This window comes from Trachemys scripta, chromosome 8 (assembly GCF_013100865.1).
Source record: "Trachemys scripta elegans isolate TJP31775 chromosome 8, CAS_Tse_1.0, whole genome shotgun sequence".
NCBI classification, from domain to species: Eukaryota; Metazoa; Chordata; order Testudines; family Emydidae; genus Trachemys; species Trachemys scripta.
In genome coordinates this window covers 8,418,065-8,438,025 of record NC_048305.1, presented here as the reverse complement: position 1 = coordinate 8,438,025, position 19,961 = coordinate 8,418,065, and the positions used below count along the sequence as shown (strand labels likewise).

The 19,961-nt window shown below is 45.5% G+C and overlaps 1 protein-coding gene across 2 annotated transcripts in view; it reads right to left on the bottom strand.

Annotated features, from left to right (window-relative positions):
• Positions 1-19,961, bottom strand: part of RASGEF1C (RasGEF domain family member 1C) — a 122,398-nt gene that overhangs the window by 46,998 nt on the left and 55,439 nt on the right. For both annotated transcript variants that reach the window (XR_004646919.1, XM_034779968.1), the window contains exons 2-4: positions 12,720-12,902; positions 10,370-10,492; positions 5,640-5,777 (exon numbers count right to left, since the gene is read on the bottom strand). Coding sequence is in view for 1 of the 2 variants with exons in the window: in XM_034779968.1 (XP_034635859.1) it covers positions 5,640-5,777; positions 10,370-10,492; positions 12,720-12,896 (438 nt within the window). In the remaining variant the exon portion in view is untranslated. The remainder of the gene's footprint in view (positions 1-5,639; positions 5,778-10,369; positions 10,493-12,719; positions 12,903-19,961) is intronic.

The following is a 19,961-nucleotide window of genomic DNA, read 5'->3' as shown; positions in this document are numbered from 1 at the left end:
GGCACATTTCCTCTCCCTTCTCTTTCAATCATGCCGTCTTGTTTTGTTTTTTTAAACTAGGTTGCCCACATCTGTGGCCTAAAAGCCTAGAATGAGCCTGGAGGCAGCCAATGGACACTGAACTTTTCCACATCCCATGGTTAACCGAGCAGTAATGAAAGACTCTCAATGCACTATTAGCCCTTTTCCTTATCATCTGCATGGGCTTTGTGCTATTTTTAATATCACTCGGCTTCTGTATGGATTTGAATGCCAGGCCCCTGAATCTGAATTCAAGTCCCACAGGCATCCCCTCTCTCTGCTCTGTTCCACTCCGCTATGGAAAGAGTTAATGGGGTTTAAAGGCCAGAGGGGACCACTATGATCATCGAGTCTGGCTTCCAGCATAACAGACCACAAGTTGCTGTGTTCAGTTAAGAAGTACCACTTTCTGCCCCACAAAGGGGCTGCATTTCATTAAACAGTTGTAAAGCATCTGGGAGATACTTCAGGTTGTATTACCTGTCACATACAGGCTTTTATATTGCAGGTCACGTAATGCAACACTCATAAAAGACGTTGTTTGGTTTTAAGCTTTAATTCCTGCCCCAGAAGCATATGCATTTGCAAGTGACTTAGGCTACATCTTCACTACGGGGGGGGGGGGGGGGGGTGTCGATTTAAGATACGCAAATTCATAGCGCTATTCGCGTAGCTGAATTAGACGTATCGCAGCCGACTTACCCCACTGTAGGGACGGCGGCAAAATCGATCTCTGCGGCTTCCCGGCGACGGCACTTACTCCCACCTCCGCTGGTGGAGTAAGAGCGTCGATTCGGGGATCGAATCCCCGAGAGGTTGATTTCTACCCGCCCATTCAGGCGGGTAGTGTAGACCCAGCCTCAGAAACAGCAGGTTCACTGTTTATTGCAACTAATTCCTGTTACCAGATAATATCCAGAGGTTAATGCTACCTCCGTTTCCAGTCAGCATTTTATGCCACAGGAATCTCTGTATTTCACATCTCAGATTAATATTCAGTCCAATGCAGTCCATTTAGCACATGATCACCATTTGCAGCCAAGCACAAGTGGATTTAGGAGCATGACTCCCATTAATATCAACAGGCTATATCTACGGCATCATGATGAATATTTATGGTCTTGCAATTAGCATCTTGTCCAGCCAGTGTATCTAGTGTGATGTGGTGCAACTACAATGGCCAGGGTCAAGCTCAGAAGAAGTGGTTTGTAATTACATCCCACACCATTTGTAATTACATCCAAGTATTGTTGTTAATCAGCATAAGGAATAAAGGTTGGTAGGCAAACTAACGACCTGCTCCTGCAGTTCTTATGCAAAACTCCCATGGAGATCAGTGGGGAAGTTGATGGGAGTAGTGTCTACAGAATCAGATCCCCAATGAAAAGAGATGCCCTTATCCAGACATTTTTTGAAGACGTGTCTATGGGGAGGAAGATGTGTGCTGATTATCCCAAGTGCGGTATCTGTGGCTTCTTCTTTCCTGAGGAATTAAATTTTAAAGTGTACATGGCATTTTAATTGCTATAATCCCAGAGTTATCCTCCTATCCCTGGAGTGACAAAGCTAATTAGCATTAAGGACAGCAGTGGCAGTGCTGGAGTATTTTCCATCCTGGCACACACAGATATGTTGCGTGCCCTTTGTGAAGGTACAACCGGAATTTCTCAAACCACATTTGCATTTTCAGTCCCTTATGCAAGGGGATCTTCAGAGGGGAGCTCCCACTGCCTGTGACAGGCATTCAGATGTTTGGGCTACTCTCTGGGGGGATTTTTAAACAGAAAAATGGTCTCTGATTGTGAGAGGCAGCCTGGGCTAGAGGACTGAGCACAGGATTGGGAGCCAGTTCCGGCTTCCGTTAGGACACTGCCACATTGTCCCTTCCCCCCCTCACTGTCACTGTAAAGTGACTCACTTGCCAGAAGTGCTGGAAGGATTCCCCGGTCAATCCCTGAAGCATGGTGTGAAGATGCAGAGAACTGTCTGGGCCAGTTTAATTCAGGCTACAGCCAATCAAGGTGCCAGCAAGGCACTTTCCTCTGGGCATCTAGCTTCAGGGGAGAGGAGCTGTTTCCACCACTACCTTCCCTTGGGGCTGCTTCCATCTCCACCAAAGGCCCCCTACAGGCTGTGCTCATGTAACCCATTCGCAAGTTTGGGTTACAGGATCCCCCTCTGGGCCATTCTGCAAAAGGATACGAGTCTCTTACTGTCTCAGCTCTAGAGAGCTTTGGCTCTTTCACTTATTGGCACATAGAGTTAGAGTTTAAAGCAAGAAGGTACCACCAGGTACCACTAGGCTGAGGTCCTGAATATCACACCACCCACTCACTAAACCCAACCACCAAAATTAGACTGACATATTACAGCCCACAGGAGACTAGACTATTATATGCCACAGGCAGAGACTAGGAGGGACCGAGGTGCACCAGTGCCCGAGGTCCCCACAATGGCAGGGGAATGATTAAATGAGATACACCCAGATAATCTTGGCAAGTGACTCCCGCACATACACACACTGCAGAGGAAGGCAACTCCACCCTCCCCCAAGGTCACCGCCAATCTCACCTGGGGGAAAATTCCATCACAGAATTTTTACAGAAACCCCCCCACAGAATACACCGGGAGAAAAGACTCCAACGAGAGACTGCTGAGCTAGAATTGATATGCAAACTAGACACAATCAACTCTGGTTTGAATAAGGACTGGGAATGGCTGAGCCATTACAAACATTGAATCTATCTCCCCTTGTAAGTATTCTCACACTTCTTATCAAACTGTCTGTACTAGGCTAGCTTGATTATCACTTCAAAAGTGTTTTTTCTCTTAATTAATTGGCCTCTCAGAGTTGGTAAGACAACTCCCACCTGTTTATGCTCTCTGTATGTGTGTATATATATCTCCTCAATATATGTTCCATTCTATATGCATCCGAAGAAGTGGGCTGTAGTCCACGAAAGCTTATGCTCTAATAAATTTGTTAGTCTCTAAGGTGCCACAAGTACTCCTGTTCTTCTTTTTACCGGGAGAAAAAATTCCTTCCCGATCCCTGCCAATGGCCAGCTGAAATCCTGAAGTATAAGCTGTAGGAACACACGACATAAACCGGAAGTGAGCTGCAGGGCTGTTGAGCCTTGTCCCCTACCATCACAAGCATCCCTGTCATACAATCGCCATCATAAGTTTGTCACTAGGTCATGCCCTCTCCCTGGCCAGCAGTGCTCAGGTTTCAGGTGGCATTGGTCCCTTACCAGCTCACTCCTAGAAAAAGGGAACTGTAGGCTCTGTGCCCCAGTTAGGCTGACCAGATAGCAAGTGTCAAAAATCAGGACAGGTGGTGGTGGTGATGGTGGGGGTAACAGGTGCTTATGTGAGAAAAATACCCGAAAATTGGGACTCTGTCTATAAAATCGGGACATCTGGTCACCCTAGCCCCAGTTCACACCAGCTTCTGCCAGCATAACGCAGATGTGAATCTGGCCTGGTAAGTTCTAGGTATCATTCAGATTTTGTCACTTTCAGAGGAGACTCTTTCAGCTCATTTTTCAGTGTTTAAAATCTCCCCCAAGCCACTCTATCAAGCCAATAAGAGAGATCCCTAAAGCACTGTCCAACCCTTGATGGTTTTATACTGAGCCTTAATTTTTATGACCTAAAGCGAACAAGATACAAAATGAGCTAACGTTCTGGCCCATTGACCTTTTGGGTCTTTATTGTGAATCCCAGTGACATTAGTCAGGCCATGATCTGAATCTGATGTTCTGTATCTGTTCCATTTCTGGATCCCGGCTCCACAATATTAATCAGCTCAGTGATAAAAATCTCTGAACCAAAACCCCTCTGGGTTAGCTAGTGAAAGAAGGTGACAAAAAGGCAAAGTTCACAGCCTACAGGGGCAGACACGGAGGGGATAGAAGAGAGATGGAAACTGAGGAATATGAGTGGGAGAGGGTACAAGGAAATGAGACTGGAGAGGAACAAGATAAAAAGGGAAGGGGAGACAGAAAGAGTATCAGGAGGCAGAGTTTGACTGTAAATGACCCCAGGTGGCTCTATGAAGACTCATCTTCTCTGGGATAATGAGTTTTACTTCAGTGTCCTCAATCAAGCAAGGATTTTATTTAGCCATGTAAAATCACTTGAGAAGATCTATCCCACATATGTTGCATTAAACACATCTGCATGTTCCATTAGTCACTGCTTGGGTAGCAAGGATGGTCTAGTTAGGGCAATGGAATTCTCCACTAGTGGCAGACTCAAGAGACCCAGGTTCCCAATCGGCGCCTCAGTTCCCAATCTGTAAAATGGGGATAATGCTTCTCTACTTCAAAGAGAAGTGGTCAGGACAAAAGCCATTAGTGACTGTGAGGTGCCTATGCTATGGCTATCTGAGTACCTAGATCAGGGGTAGGCAACCTTTCAGAAGTGGTGTGCCGAGTCTTCATTTATTCACTTTAATTTAAGGTTTCGCGTGCCAGTAATACATTTTAACATTTTTTAGAAGGTCTCTCTATAAGTCTATATTATATAACTAAATTATTGTTGTATGGAAAGTAAACAAGGTTTTCAAAATGTTTAAGAAGCTTCATTTAAAATTAAATTAAAATGCTGATCTTACGCCGCCAGCCTGCTCAGCCTGCTGCCAGCCTGGGGTTCTGTTCACCTAGGCTGGCAGCGGGCTGAGCGGGGCCTGCGGCCGGGATGCCGGCTGGCAAGGGGCCGGCAGCAGGGACCCCAGACCTGGGGGGGGGTTCAGGGGTCAGGGCAGAGGGCTGGGTGTGTGGGGGCGTTCAGAGGTCAGGGCAGAGGGCTAAGGGGTGTGGCGGTGCAGGGCAGAAGGCTAGGGGTGTGGGGGGGTTCAGGGGTCAGGACAGAGGGCAGTGGAGGTGTGGGGGGCTCAGGGGTCAGGACAGAGGACTGGGGGTTGTGGGAGGTGCAGGGCAGAAGGCTGTGTGTGTGGGGTGGGGGTCAGGGCAGAGGGCTGGGGTGCTCGGCTCGTGGGGGTGCTCCAACACCCTGACCTGAGTGGCTCATTGCAGGGGGCTGGAAAGGATATGCCCTGTTCCACCCCCTTCCCCAAGGCCTCGACCCTACCTCTTCTCTGCCTCCTCTATGGGGAAGGAAGCATGCTGCCATTCATCCCCCACCCCCTCACAAGGGCAATCAGCTGATTGGCGCAGGGAGGGGGAGGAGGAGGGGCAGGAAAGCACCACGCTGGGGGAAGAAGCAGGGGAGGGGGGAAGCTTGGCTGCCGCAGAACCAAGCTTCTGTCTCCTGCCCCCGCAGGGGAGAGCAGTGGGCGGGGGGGCTGAGTGGGGCTGGGAGCCGGGACCTCAGCAGCGTGCCACTCAAAATCGGCTTGCGTGCCGTGTTTGGCACGCATGCCATAGGTTGCTGACCCCTGACCTAGATAGACAGACATTGATTTAACTAGATCTACTATGGATTTTTACCAGCAAAACAGAGCAGAATCTGGGTTCCCTTGTAAAAGTCTTCAGCAATAGGAACGGATCAGAATGTGTAAAACAGCAGCAAAAAAATAAAGAGGAAACTGGGCAGGGGGGTGAATTTAGTATCCCCTGGGGATGCAAGTTCCTGAGAGATCTCATCCTCACCTCGTCACACGGGGCTATCCTGTCAATCATGTCTTTCAAATGGCCAATCATCCGCTCTTCCTGAAAATCATAGGGGAACGTTTCTGTCCATTCTGTCAACAACTGTAGGAGTTTAGGCCCAAATTTTCTGATCCGCGCCTGGAACAGAGACAAGAGTAATAGATACTGATTGAAAACACATTCAACAAAGTTCTGACAAATGCCCGCCGAACTGCGTTTGGGGCCAGATTTTCAAGGAAGGCACTTACGGCTGCACCAGCAAAATCTGCTCACATGCAAACAAGTAACCTGGTGCACAAATGACACATTTCTGCATGCAAAATATACAAGTGCCTCTCTGCATGTGTAAGCGGGGGAATGGTCCCGCTATTGTGGGGAACTTCCCTGACTTCTGCACTACCCCGGTGAGGTGGGCTAGCGAAAGGATCTGAGTCCCCGCTCCCACTTCCTTTACCCAGAGGCCTCCCTGTCCTTGAGGGCTCCCCTTCCACTCTCCCGTCTGTCTGAGTCCTCGTAACCCCAACAAGGCTGGGCCCAGGATTCCTGGGGGGGGCTCGACCCCCAACCCTGCTGTGGTCACCTAGGGCAGGGGCTAGGGTGTCCCCACTCCGGGGTACTCTCTCTGCACTGGGCACCTCCCTGACCCACTGATTATTCCATACGATTTAAAGCAAACACAAGTTATTTAATTAACAATTAATCTAAAGAAAAGAACAAGGAAAAATGGGAAAGGTTAAAGGAAAACACATCACCCCGCTCTGTGGCAGGGAACATCACAAACAGTGTCTCTGGAACGTCAGGGCAGGTCACAGTCTGCTCCTTGTAGGTCCCAGGCTCCTTCTCAGGCCCTGGCCGTGCTGCAGAGACGCTGCGGGTTGGACACTTGCAATGGTGGTGGCCACACACCTCCGGGCTTTGAGTGGTGGGACCCTTCTTCCCTGCGTCAGCCCTCCGTAGGGTTAAGGTCCCCCTCCCGGTCTGGCCTGCAAGGGCCCTTGTCTGGGGGTGTCTTTCTGTGCTGGGCCCTTTGCCCAGGTCCCCCCTTGGCTGGCCCCACTTGCTCACCACACCTGGCTCTGTGGCTGCAGCTCTGCTCCCAGCACAGGATCTGCTCCCCCTGGGCTGCGTCTCTGGCTCTGTGGCTGCAGCTCTGCTCCCAGCACAGGATCTGCTCCCCCTGGGCTGCGTCTCTGGCTCTGGCCCGGTTCTGCTCTCCAGCTCAGCTTGGGCCCCTGCTCTCTCCTTAGCTCGGCCCCACTCTGTCTGACCCAGGCAATTCCAACTCACACGGAGGACGGGACCCACCCTGGCCTCCTGTCATGCTGATTAGCCTGCCCGCCCTGTCAATCAGGCTTACCTGGAGCATTGGCCTCTCGCCATTGTTCCTGGGGACTGTCAGTCTCAGGGTCCTGATTTCCCATCGACCCCTCCCCTTTTAGTGCTGGGAGCTAGCAACCAAAACACCCCCACTGAATGTTAGTAAGGGGGCAACAGTCCCCTTACACATGCACAACTGTCTGTTCTACATGCAGATTTATGTATTTTGCACATGCAATTGCCTGTTTGTGATTGAATGGACATATTTTGTTGGTGCAACTGTGATACCTTATTTTAAAAGATCTGGCCTTTTTAAAAAATCTGAAACATACATTCCTCCCCTTCCTCCCGCTCTCATACTGCAATCACTTTGCTGGAAAAAAAATGGCTGCAAAGAGTTTCTTGAGTCAACAAATAGATGATTCTTTTGCTTCTTTGCTTTCTGTTAAGATATACCACGGAGTGGACACTGTTTGGTAGATGTAGCATAGAGGAAGAAGAGATGTACAACACAGCCAATTTGGTATCTTTACTGCATCTCTGATTATTGGTAATGCTGTCCACTTCTCATGGAATAAGCCATCAGGAAGGGGGGTTGGGCAAGACAAAGAGAACACGAACTAGGGCCGGCTCCAGCTTTTTTGCCGCCCTAAGCAGCGAAGCGGGGGGGGAAAAAAAACAGATAAAGCTGATTGGTGGCACTTCGGCAGCAGCTCAATCGTGCCACTTCATTCTTCTGCAGCAATTCAGTGGCGGGTCCTTCACTCCCTCTCTTCCTCTTCGGTGGCAGCTCAAAGAGAAAGAGAAGGACTGAGGGACCCGCCGCCAAATTGTCTCCGAATACCCGGACGTGCCGCCCCTTTCCATTGGCCACCCCAGGCACCTGCTTCCTTCACTGGTGCCTGGAGCCGGCCCTGACACGAACTCATACAATATAGACCTGCAGCCAATTTTGAGCGGGTCTAGATGTATTCGATTATGCGACTGTCAGACAAGTTTGGGGATGTAGGTGGGGGAGCATTATCTAAATATATTTTAATGCATGTTGCTTCCAAAGTTTTATTTTTCCATAATCCAAGACAACAGGCAGAGCAAATTGCTCTAAACCAGTGATTCTCAACCAGGGGTACGCTTACCCTGGGGGTACATCAACTCATCTAGATATCTGCCTAGTTTTACAGCAGGCTACATAAAAAGCACTAGCGAAGTCAGTACAAACTAAAATTTCATACAGACAATGACTTGTTTATACTGCTCTATATACTATACACTGAAATATGTATATTCCAATTGATTTATTTTATAATTACATGATCAAAATGAGAAAGTCAGCAATTTTTCAGTAATAGTGTGGCTGTGGCACTTTTGTATTTTTATGTCTGACGTTGTAAGCAAGTCGTTTTTAACAGAGGTGGAACTTGGGGATATGCAAGACAAATCAGACTCTTGAAGGGGGTAGAGTAGTCTGGAAAGGTGGAGAGCCACTGCTCTAAACAACAATTGCATTTTTATTCACAGAAAACATGGACCAAAACAAACAGCTTGCATATGGAGCATGCCGTGGGGAAACGAACGTGCACCCTGTAATCAGGAAAAATTATACAGTTATGCTCCACAGCCTTCTGCTTTCTGAAGAAGTTGGTTAAAATGCATATTACAGCTTCCCGCCAACGACAGGTTTCAATGTACCACAGCTCTATAAATAGCCACTGCCAGCTAGCATTAGAAGACACATGCTCAAGTACCAGCAAGTGACTATTACGGAGAAGGCTCTGGTGGAAACGGCAAGGATTTGGGAGTATTTTTTGGTCCAGTTGGGTAAACTGATGCTTACTAAGCTTAGGGACTGAAGGAGAGACGTTTGTGCTGGTCACAGGACATGACTCAAGAGAGTGTTTGCTACTGAGGCTGTGTGGGAAGGATGCTCATAAGCAGGTCTTCCCAAAATTTTAAAGCTTAACCCCACCTTAAGGAAATCAAATCAACCGTGCCTCCCTTTCCCTGCACCAGGCCTACCTGGCAGACTGGGTAGATCTCCATAATAGGATACTTCCTCTCTTTTCTTACAAGCTCTGGTGAGCTGTGGAATACTTAACAATGCTCACATTGAAATGACCGTAAGTGGCACCTGGGTTAGCACCCATGTAAACGAGTAGCACATTTCACATCTCAGAGCCATTGTTTAAGACTTTGCAAACACAAGCAGATATTTCTATTGCACAAACAAGCAGCAATTTTCATGTGCAAGTCAGGCACTTGGAGAGGTGACTGCTTTTACACATGCAATCAGCTGCCGGTGCAAAAGTGGGTGCACAAATTTGGATGGTGGGGATGAATATTGGGGCCAGAATGTAGCAAAGTGTTCTCAGGTTAATGGTTTCATGCAGTTGCATAAAGCTTGAGCTGATGCTGAGATTCCCAGTTTGAAAGCAAGAGACAATGATACTGCCAATAATTTTGATCATTCTGGTATTTCAGTAACAATAGTATCAAATGACCGATGCACAGTCTTCTCTGCTCCATCATGCCGGACATCAACCAAAGTGCCATCTAGGACAAAAAACACCTCCAGCATACTGGGTAAGTCCTCACTGATACGCTCATGAAAGTTGTGATGGAATCTGGCACTGGATGAGTTAATCTTCTCAATTCCAACCTCCTCATAGGCACTGCCAGAGGACGAGTGTGTATGGTTACATACCATATCAGAATCTGCTACAGTTCTCTGGCACAACAGGATGAGCTAAGACGCAAGAACAGCTTGGATTTTCTCATTCTGTTAGCTTGTCACAATCTTACTATTACTTAAACATGGTTCCTTGTGTGCGAGATATAGCGGAGCTCCCCCAGCCCAGCTGTATGAACGATCTGTCAGAACAGAGACCGGAAGGTTAATGGGTAGTTGCGCGCTATTATGTGGACATCACAGTGACAGGTAAGCCCGAAAGGAATTGTTACGTGCTGTACCAGAAGCAAGAAAGCAAAAAGCCAGACGTATTAAGTAAAAATGGGAAAGACAGTAGTTTGCTGACATGTGCAATTGACAGCGTGCTGTTTAAATCCTACCTCCTTGCAGCCTGCAGGCTGGATCAGAGCCTTAAAGAAGTAAGAAGGGAGATCACCTGGGAAGTCTGAGACGGTGGGGGGCGGGAGAGAAAGGGAGGTTAGAAGAGGATTCGGAGGGACTAGCACCTGGAGCTCTGCTCTTGGTTATTGATGGTATTAGTAGGATGCCACTATGTCAGGTTCTCAGGAACAACAATAACGCATATGGGACCGGTAACATTCAAACAGGGAGGAGAGAGAGAAGGACAGATGCATTAAGGACAAAATCAGCAGCGTTTTCCATCAGCCCTAGAGCTCTCTGCTCTTTGCAAATGCCATGAACCTTCCCATGGTAGAACTGAACTAACCTTATCCAGCACCGGGTCATCCAGTCGCTGCTGCTCAACGCACTTGTGACAAACTCGGGACAAAAGTTCATGAGGTTCAATGAAGAGTCTTGAACTCAGCAGGAATGTAAAGATATAGGCCTTCTGGGGAAATGAAACAGTCAGTTCTACTTTAAGAGGGCTGTACAGTGTGTAACGTTTACCAGAAAATATCTTGAAATCCATATTTAGGTTTTCTCCTTGTCACAAGACAGAGATGTTGCTGGTTCCTCAGGTTACAAGTATGCAGTCACTAGAGTCCACTCTCTGCCTTGAATTTACATATATTTGCATACATAAATACATATATAGATACAGGCTTTACTTATGGTTGCCCATGGAACACATGTAGTCTCCCCATTGGCTAAAGTGCAGAAGTTTAAACTGTACTTATTAAACATCTGAACATGCACCTTTCTTTCTAAACAGTTACACTCACAAGGGCAAAATTGTCTTCCTTTACACTGAAGCCAGTGGGATTGCACTGGTGCAAATGAGAAGGGCGTATGTCTAAAAGATGCATGGATTTCTGACCTTGACAACAGAATTTATTACATCTCTCATAACCCCATTATCATATATCTGAGCAGCTCACAATCTTGAGTGCCTTTATCCTCGCGTCACCCCTGTGAGGTAGGGCAGTGCAACTATCCCCATTTTACAGATGGGAAACTAAGGGACAGAGACTAAGTGACTAATCCAGGGTCAGACAAGAAGCCTGTACCAGAGCAGGGAACTGAACTCAGCTCTCCCAAGTCCCATGCTAGGACCATAACCACTGGACCATCCTTCCTCCCTTATATCAGTCTTTATTCCCTGTGATTTAAACCCTTCTCCCAACAGCAGCGTCTGCGACCTCCATAACCCTCACTTTCAGCTCTTGCCAGCCCAGACTCATGGCAATGATCTGTCACTCGACTGCAGGGCTCGCCCTGCCAGCATTTGGTAAGATTTACTCTAGCAACTTTCCAGATTTGGTTTTCGAGGCCAAGCTGTAGGAATGCCATCAGCAGCCCTACGAGTCACTGTTGTTATGGAGGGGCAGGTCTGTGAAATAAACGGTTCCATTATTTACAAATATATTTGTACAGTGAGTTTAAAGCACACGCATGAATCTCAAATGAGAATCCTTGAAATATGGTGCAAAGTTGCTTTTGGTCCACAACCCCCAGGCGGCTTGGGTTACCATCCGGCAGCACCACCAATGCTCGTGAACAGCTCATGAAATATTTCACTTCGTATTGGGACTGCTGAAAACCCAACCCCAAAACCCTAGTTTAATTGCTTTTCTCATTTTTCAATTAATCTGTTCATGTTCAGGTGATCAGAAACAGAGCAACTGCTAATGTAAGATACTGACTGTACTGCACTGAGAACTTTATAACTGCGCAGAAGTCAGTCACACTCTATGATTCTTCATAAGAAGAAGGGAAGGGATAGCTCAGTGGTTTGAGTATTGGCCTGCTAAACCCAGGGTTGTGAGCTCAATCCTTGAGGCGGCCACTTAGGGTCTGGGGCAAAAATCTGTCTGGGGATTGGTCCTGCTTTGAGCAGGGGGTTGGACTAGATGACCCGAGGTCCTTTTCAACCGTGATATTCTATAATACAAGTCATCCCACTGGGACACATTAGCACGGAAAAGTCTTCCAGTCAAATTCTGCCCTCAATTCCTCTGGGGCTATGCAAATCCACCAAAGTCAATGGGCTGCATTAGTGCAAAAGAGGAGGATTTAGCTTCTTGGGTTAGATTCTCAATGCATCAGTGGAGTTACTCTGGATTTACATTGGTGGAACCAAGATCAGGATAGTCAGATGGGCCCTTGGACCCAGAGACTGTAAGAATGTTGTGCACAATACATCCTAGGTGGCTATTATGAATTGTCACGAACTGGGCTCTATTTTCAATAGGGGACTGCCTCTCACATACAGAAGCCTGGGCAATTTTAGCAACTGCTGAAGTTCTGCAAATGTTCTGCCTGTTCAGGCTTAGAGCTATTTTTTACCTCAGTCTAGCACTGAACCTCTCCGGGCTGCTGTTATTTTTGAGGTCCCCCCCCCCCCCCCCCCCCCCCCCCCCTTCCTCAACACCAGAGCTTTACTTCTTGGTGTCTTATTTAAAGCAACAGATTCCCCCACCTGAAGCTCTCTCATGGAAACTTAATCACAGGGCAGTGCAACGGCATTTAAAGCAAAGCATCAATTTGCCAAGCTTTAATTGTAGGCAGCTTTAAATATGCTCTCTTGATTCAAAACCCATGCATTTACATTTCTGCATAAAGCACTGCCCCGAGTTATCAACATTAAACTGTTTACTATACTATGAATTGCTTACTTCAGGGTAGTAATCAGTTGTAGGTATAAGATGTTGGATTAAAGCATCAAGAGATGCTGAGGCAAGGTTTCCATCCTGGAAGATCAGTCCCCCTTGAACATCTTCTTTTGCTGAGTGTAGATGAGGACTGAAGCCACAGGGAGTAAACATACTGGCAGAGCTCAGCGTTTGGGGCATGCCTCCCTGAAACAGAGAGAGATTCATATCAGAGACAACAGCTACCTGATCTGCTCCCGTAAACTCAAACATCTTCCTGTTTCAAATTAAAACACCCCCAGCAGTTAGTGAGACTAAGGAGGGTTTCTGTTTACACAACCAATATGATTTCGCTGCTGTGTGACGGCCTTATTTACATGCAGCATTGCTTCTTGACCACATCTGCTTTAGGAAAGTTACTGCTTGAGCACAGAAAACTCAGCTCCAGTTTTAGGAATAGAAGAGGACGACACCTGCCTAGGGCATATGACTGAAGAGTGGTCCCAAACTACCTCGAGCCCACCGCAGCAGACAGTAGTGGAGAATGTTTGCAGGAATTTGGTACACCTTAGGCCCTTTAAGAAGATCCTGTTCCCTGCTTTAGACCCTGGAGATTCCCATGTAGGAAAGGGGACGCTTGGGCTTGAAACCCAGGACCTCCCAGGAGACAGCTGGAGGCTGGAATTTCCATGCCCCGTGGAGGGGACGCTGGTCCTTCATGCCCTGTGGAGCTATTGCTAACATGCGGAGCAGGAGAAAGGGGAGAAGTTTCACCTGTGGCTTGCTGGATAAGGGTCTTGGGGGAAAGGCTGACGATTCTGTGGCTCTCAGGAGATGAGTGAGTGGATGCAGGGTGAGAGCGAACAGTGAGGAAGGAGCAGCACGTCAGGTGGAGAGAAGTATGGTAGGGATACTCAGTGGAAGAGGTGAGAAGGGAGATGGAGACAGTGTTGGGAGGGGAGGCAGAGGAACAGAGTGTGGGAGCCATAGAAGAAAAGAAGGCAGGAGTACAAAGAAAATAAAAGAAGGAAACGGGGAGATAGAAGGAATAATAGAAACGTGGGAAAGGACCAGAAAAGGCATCAGCATTATTTTGGCCAAGATTTTCCAAACTGGATGCCGGAAATTATGTTCCTATGTCCACACTTAGCCACCTAAGTGTCTTAATTTCAAGAGGTGCTCAGCACCCACGGACTTTAACAACAGCTGCTGGGTGCTCAGCACATTTGAAAACCAGACAATTTATTTCGGGGTCTCAATGTGGACCTGAGAGCATAACCTCAGGCTCCCATTGTTGAAAATCCTGGCCTGTGTTCCATTCCTATTCTCTGTGCCGGCTGGCGCTCCAGGGGCATCTCTCCCATTGAGATTTATGGGCTCATTCGATTGTTTATGCTGTTGACCAACTGTTTAGTTTTTGAGTTGGTGCAAGTGATACGGTAGATTTTTTCCACGTAGGCCTCCAACATACCTCCAAGCAGCCCGGATGACACCGCCCAAGGTGTCACTCTAGCCAGAATGGAAGCAGTAGCATCTAATTTTAAAAAGAGTGCAGGTGTCCTTGTTAGTAAGTCTGCAATAGTCCTCCCATAGCAAATAATTGCTACTTTTTGTACACTTTTCAGACACGGTGTATTAAATGGGAAAAGACAGCCAAATCCCATCTGTTATTTCTAACACTCTCAATGTTACGTCTTGTTTCTATGGCAATAATCCCAAGAAAGATTACATGTGCGTATAGATCAAGAAATAAATCTCATGGATATGGGCTGTCTGGGCCAGAAATAAAAAAAAAAAGTTAAAAAGCTATAAATTTATATGACACATTCTTGCATCAATGCAAAATACAGAATTCAGGGTTATAATTAATGCAAAGCAATTCCTCACTGTCAGCACCATTTTTATTACCGAATAGAAATGTATTTGAACAGGATACTGCCTGAACTGTTGCATCGTTCTAAAGCTAAATAAAAGTGGCATGTACAGTTGTTTTACTTCCTTCTTAAATGTTGGTAAAGAATTAAGCTCCCCTCCCTGTCCTGTTTTGGTGCTCCAATTAATTTTGTGTCTCATTCTGAAACACACTGGCATCCCCCTTTAGGAGCTGGAAGATAACAGCATACCAACTGCTACTGCCTAATGCACTTCCTTTAGCTCAAGCGGCAGAGGTTTTTGTTGCAGTGCTGAAGTCCCTGGGTTCAAATCCTACTTATGATTCATGGGAGATGTTGCTACAATTGCTGCAGAGTTTGCATGTGATGAAGGATGACTGTACAAAAGACTACCAACTCTAGTGACAAACAAAGTTGTCGCATAAAACTTCCTTATACATGCTTGAGAAGGTCACTGTCAAGTCAACTTGAGGTTAGGGCACTGACAGAGCTGGTTTCAATGTTTTACAAAACTATACTGCTCTGTCCTTCCTTTTTTAACGTGAGCTTGAAGTATCACTTCGTTCGCAATATGGAAAAATGAGAACTTCCTTTACAATGAATCGCAGGCAGCATGTGTTTGTGCATTCTATCTAGTTTACGAGCGATGCTTTGGGTGACCTATGCTGTCAGTCACAGTAATGAAGGAAACAAAGAAGAAAATGTTGACTGCAGTAAAAAAAAAAAACAAAAAACAAAAAACAGAAAAGACATTTGTCTCATTCTGCCTGCCATGATTTATATAAAGGGGCACATGTCTTGTCTCGAGGTGTTGCAATATTATCCCCTTCCTGGAACGTGAAAGTGCAGCAAGCGGATATCAATGTGATCAGATTAGGGCTGTCAAACGATTAAAAAAATTAATGGCGATTAATCGCACTGTTAAACAACTATAGAACATCATGTATTTAAATATGTTTTCTACATTTTCAAATATATTGATTTCAGTTACAACATGGAATACAGTGTACAGTGCTCACTTTATTTTTATTACAAATAAAAACAAAAAACAAAAACAAAAGAAATTGTATTTTTCAATTCACCTCATACAAGTACTTGTAGACTCTAAAGTCTTACATGATTTTGTTTTAGAGTGCAGTTATGTAACAAACAAAAAAATCTACATTTGTAAATTGCATTTTCATGATAAAGAGATTGCACTACAGTACTTGTATGAGGTGAACAGAAAAACACTATTTCTTTTGTTTATCATTTTTATAGTGCAAATATTTATAATAATAAATAATAATATAAAGTAAGCAGTGTACTCTTTGTATTCTGTGTTGTAATAGAAATCAATATATTTGAAAATGTAGAAAAACAACCAAAATATTTAATAAATTTCAATTAGTATTCTATAGTTTAAAAGTGTGATTAAAACTGTGATTAATCACGATTAATTTTTTTTAGTTGATCACGTGAGTTAACTGCGATGAATTGACAGCCCTAGATAAGATCAATGCTTCCTTTTTAATTGAAACAACTGCTAGTATCACAACAACCCAACCAACAATGTCTTTCCACGAAAGTGCACGTTAGTCCACACAGCCCTAGACAGCCAGCCCTCTCCTTGTTTAATTTTATACACCTAGGTATCTCAGTAACCCCCTGACACCTGGTAAACACCAGCATAAGCTGTGTTGTGCATGCTTCTTTAGCTTTCTACAATGTTAGGGATAGGATATATTCCGAGTATGTATTCGAGGCTTCTCCAATAATGAGATACAACAGTTCAGGCAATATCCTGTTCCAATACACTAATATTAGGGAATAAAATGGAGCTTGCTGGAAGTAAAGAATTACACAGCATATAACGTAACACTGAATCCCGTATTTTCATTGTGGAAGAAATGTGGGACCATTTCTGTCTTATATTAATAACTAAAACATGGATTTTTAAATCACATACCTACTCTTCTCCTCTTTTTCCTGTCTCTCTCTATTCTTTTGACCTTCCTTTCATTAAATTCTTTAGTCTTGTACTGAATAATACATTATAATTCTTCTGTAAGTTCATTTCACTGTATTATATATATTTAAAAAAATTAAGCTACCTCAACAGAAATAAGAGAATGATGTCAATATATTGAGTTTTATCTTTCCTCCCCCCCATCCCAATCAAGACCACTCCATATTCCAAATCAGAGATTTTTATCTTGTGATCCTTTAAAAATGGCACCCGATGATATAAAATTACATATAAAATTTTTGCAATTTTTACATAAAAATGTGTACCAATGAGTTGTGCCTGATTAAGGGTTGAGCATAAGCCAAGAAAAGCTTTAAGGATTTGAACCACTGAGCTAAAAGAACAGGAGTACTTGTGGCACCTTAGAGACTAACAAATTTATTAGAGCATAAGCTTTCGTGGACTACAGCCCACTTCTTCGGATGAAGCTTATGCTCTAATAAATTTGTTAGTCTCTAAGGTGCCACAAGTACTCCTGTTCTTTTTGCGGATACAGACTAACACGGCTGCTACTCTGAAACCTGAGCTAAAAGAGTAGAACCAAATTCCAACTGGTGCTGTGCAAAGAAGCCTGCTACAAATTCTGCATATGGCAGAAATGGGAACAGGAATTTTCCACCCCAGACCCAACTTCCCCAAAAATCCAAGCAGAAGCCATGCAGTAAGCCTTCTGGGAGAGCAGTGGCAGTTTCAGACCAGCAACGTCTCTTGCACAGATTATTCCTGCTCGTCTATGGGCATTTTGTGTGCAGAGCCACTGCAGACTGGAATGGTGGTCCCTATTAACCAGAGGGATCAAACAGCTTGCCCCGGGTAAGTCTTTGGCAGAGCAGACAGTGGAGAACAGACTTTCTTGCTCGTAGGCCTGTGCGTCAACTTGTTACACTACCTAACCTCAGAAACAAGAGAAAGACAGTGGGCCGAATCTGACTTTGTGTCTGTATTTTGTGCTTGCAGTCCAGGTAGCTATCTGGCCTCTATCCCTGCAGGTTCTTAGCACCTCCCCCAAAACATTATGGCTGGGAAGTATTTACAGGATTTACCCCACTTTACAGGCAGAGCACTAAGACACTGAAAATTCTGATGCTCTCAGCACCGTCACAAAGCTACCCTCATACTAATCCCGTAACCAATGCACATACAGACCGTCTGTACTAAATGCAGGTTAACCTTGCCGAGATCATCATTAAAGGCTTTGTGTTAGAGCAGGAGAGTGAGAGGAACTTCACGCGTGCATCTGTTTTCTTACCAACCCTGCTAACAAGGGTACTAATGGTTATGAGCTTTTTATATTACGTGGACGCAAAGGGCCAGATTTTCAACAGACTTTAGGCAGTGTTTAAGCCGGTTAGGCACCTAACTCCTATTGATTTCAAATCAAACCTGATTGGGTGCCTTTGAAAATCTCGGCACCTCGCGGTGCCTAAACACGTTTAAAAAATCCGGCCCAAAAGCCCCAACCTAGGGAGCGGAGCAGAGCTCAGATTAACGAAGAGGTTGCCAAACCTTTTCATAGCTTGAGCCACTGTAAACAGCAAGAATGCCTCCCCTGCCATTGCCATTCTACACAGTCCCAGAGCATTGTTATAAGGGTAGGACACACTACTGTGCTGGCCAGAAACGGCCACTTGATTTCCTGGCATCAGTCACATGACCTAAGGCCAAATTCCAAAGGCAAATAAATACCCTGCCCATGTCCACTGTAGCTGGTAGTCTAGTAGCTGCTGTTACAGCAGTCCCAGTGGTAATGACAGCTATTGCTTACCTGGGAAGGTAACATGAGGGAAGCAGTTAATGTATTTCCAGCTGGCTTTGACATGGTAAGTGTTTTATCCTTTTATCAACAGTTAATCAGCACCATTAACTTTTGATCTTCATTTCATCTCCTCTTCTCAGCTGTCTCTCTCTCTCAGAGAAAAACAAGGAGAGCCAGCCACATGTGAGCAGCCATCTCTTACCCTGGACTGCACTTTGGGAAGAACTGAGTTAAAGGGTTTGCTCTCTTGTAAGAGCACCAGGGGCTTCCACACCAGCTGGCCAGGCTGGCTATGCTGTTGGGCTATGAATAACTACTGAGCCTGAGTGGAGCAGCAAACATAGGCTGCTGCTTCTCTGTACATGGGGTTTAGCCCCGTGGATTCATGAAGCGCAAAGATCTGCTACGGAGATCTCTGGGCACTGCAGAGACCCCTGTGTAGGGTCACCATAAATCTTTTTCCATCTATTTTATTATTATTTGTATTACACTAACACCTAGATCGGGTGCTAGGTGATGTACAGACACACTGTAAGGGACCATACCTGCCCCAAAGAGCTCACAGTCGAAACAGACAAGACAAAGAGTGGGATAGGAAACAGGCACGAAGTGACTGTGCCACAGATAGAAAAAGACCCCAAGTCTTCTGATTGCCAGTCCAGGGCTCTATTTATGAGGCCACAGTGTCTCTCTAGGGACCGAGTTACATTTGAGATCAGTGCATGAGTGGCTTGGAGAAGACTCTCTCCATCATTGCTTTTGTCTACATGAGTTGTGGTTTGGCATTCTACATTTGAACCAGGTGGAAACAATTTCGATGCAGAATATGGCATGTCACTTAGGCATATGGTGTCAAAAACTTCCATTACTTTTAACTCTGCAGACAGTTTCAAGGCAAAAACCCCTGCCAGGATTTTTACGCCATTGATAAATGTATTCCTTGGCATGAAGATTCCTCCTCACCCCTGGCTGAAGGAGAAACATCTTTAAAAAGCAGCCCAAGCTGGTTTTGATTGGATAAATGTGCCTATTTCGGAGAAGCAACGTTGGGGGCCTGTAGGTATCAGATGAATACACTGGTATTTTCATCCTGGATTTATAGTCACTTTCTCTCCAATGCCTCACAACTGTTTGGGATTAGCTTCGTGTTTATTGCGAGGGCCTATCACAAACATTAGAAAAATCTGCTACACTACTAATCTATTTCCCCCCGTTTCACGGAGAAGCAGCAGGGGAGTCCGTGGGGCTGGTATTTGCCTATACAGGAGGGTTGGAATAACGCTGCTTTTGCTTTTCCCACTGATAGCTAAGCTAAAATTTGTTAAAGCTTTATCTCATCTTGACAGCATTCACCCTTCTGTATCTTCCTGTACCTTGTATTTCCTTCTTGCCACTTCTTTCCTTGCTGCCCTCCTTCCATAAAAATACAATTTACTCTTCTCCAGCAGTAGCTTTCTGGCTACCATTGCTTCTCTCAATAAAACATGCTCTTGTCCAAAGTCCTATATATGAGTTACTGCAGAGTGCAAAACAGCCGCTGTTTACGAGTGTGGTCACTGCCCTGACACCACCAATTTGTTATGTATTTTTGGACTACGAAAAGCCTTGTG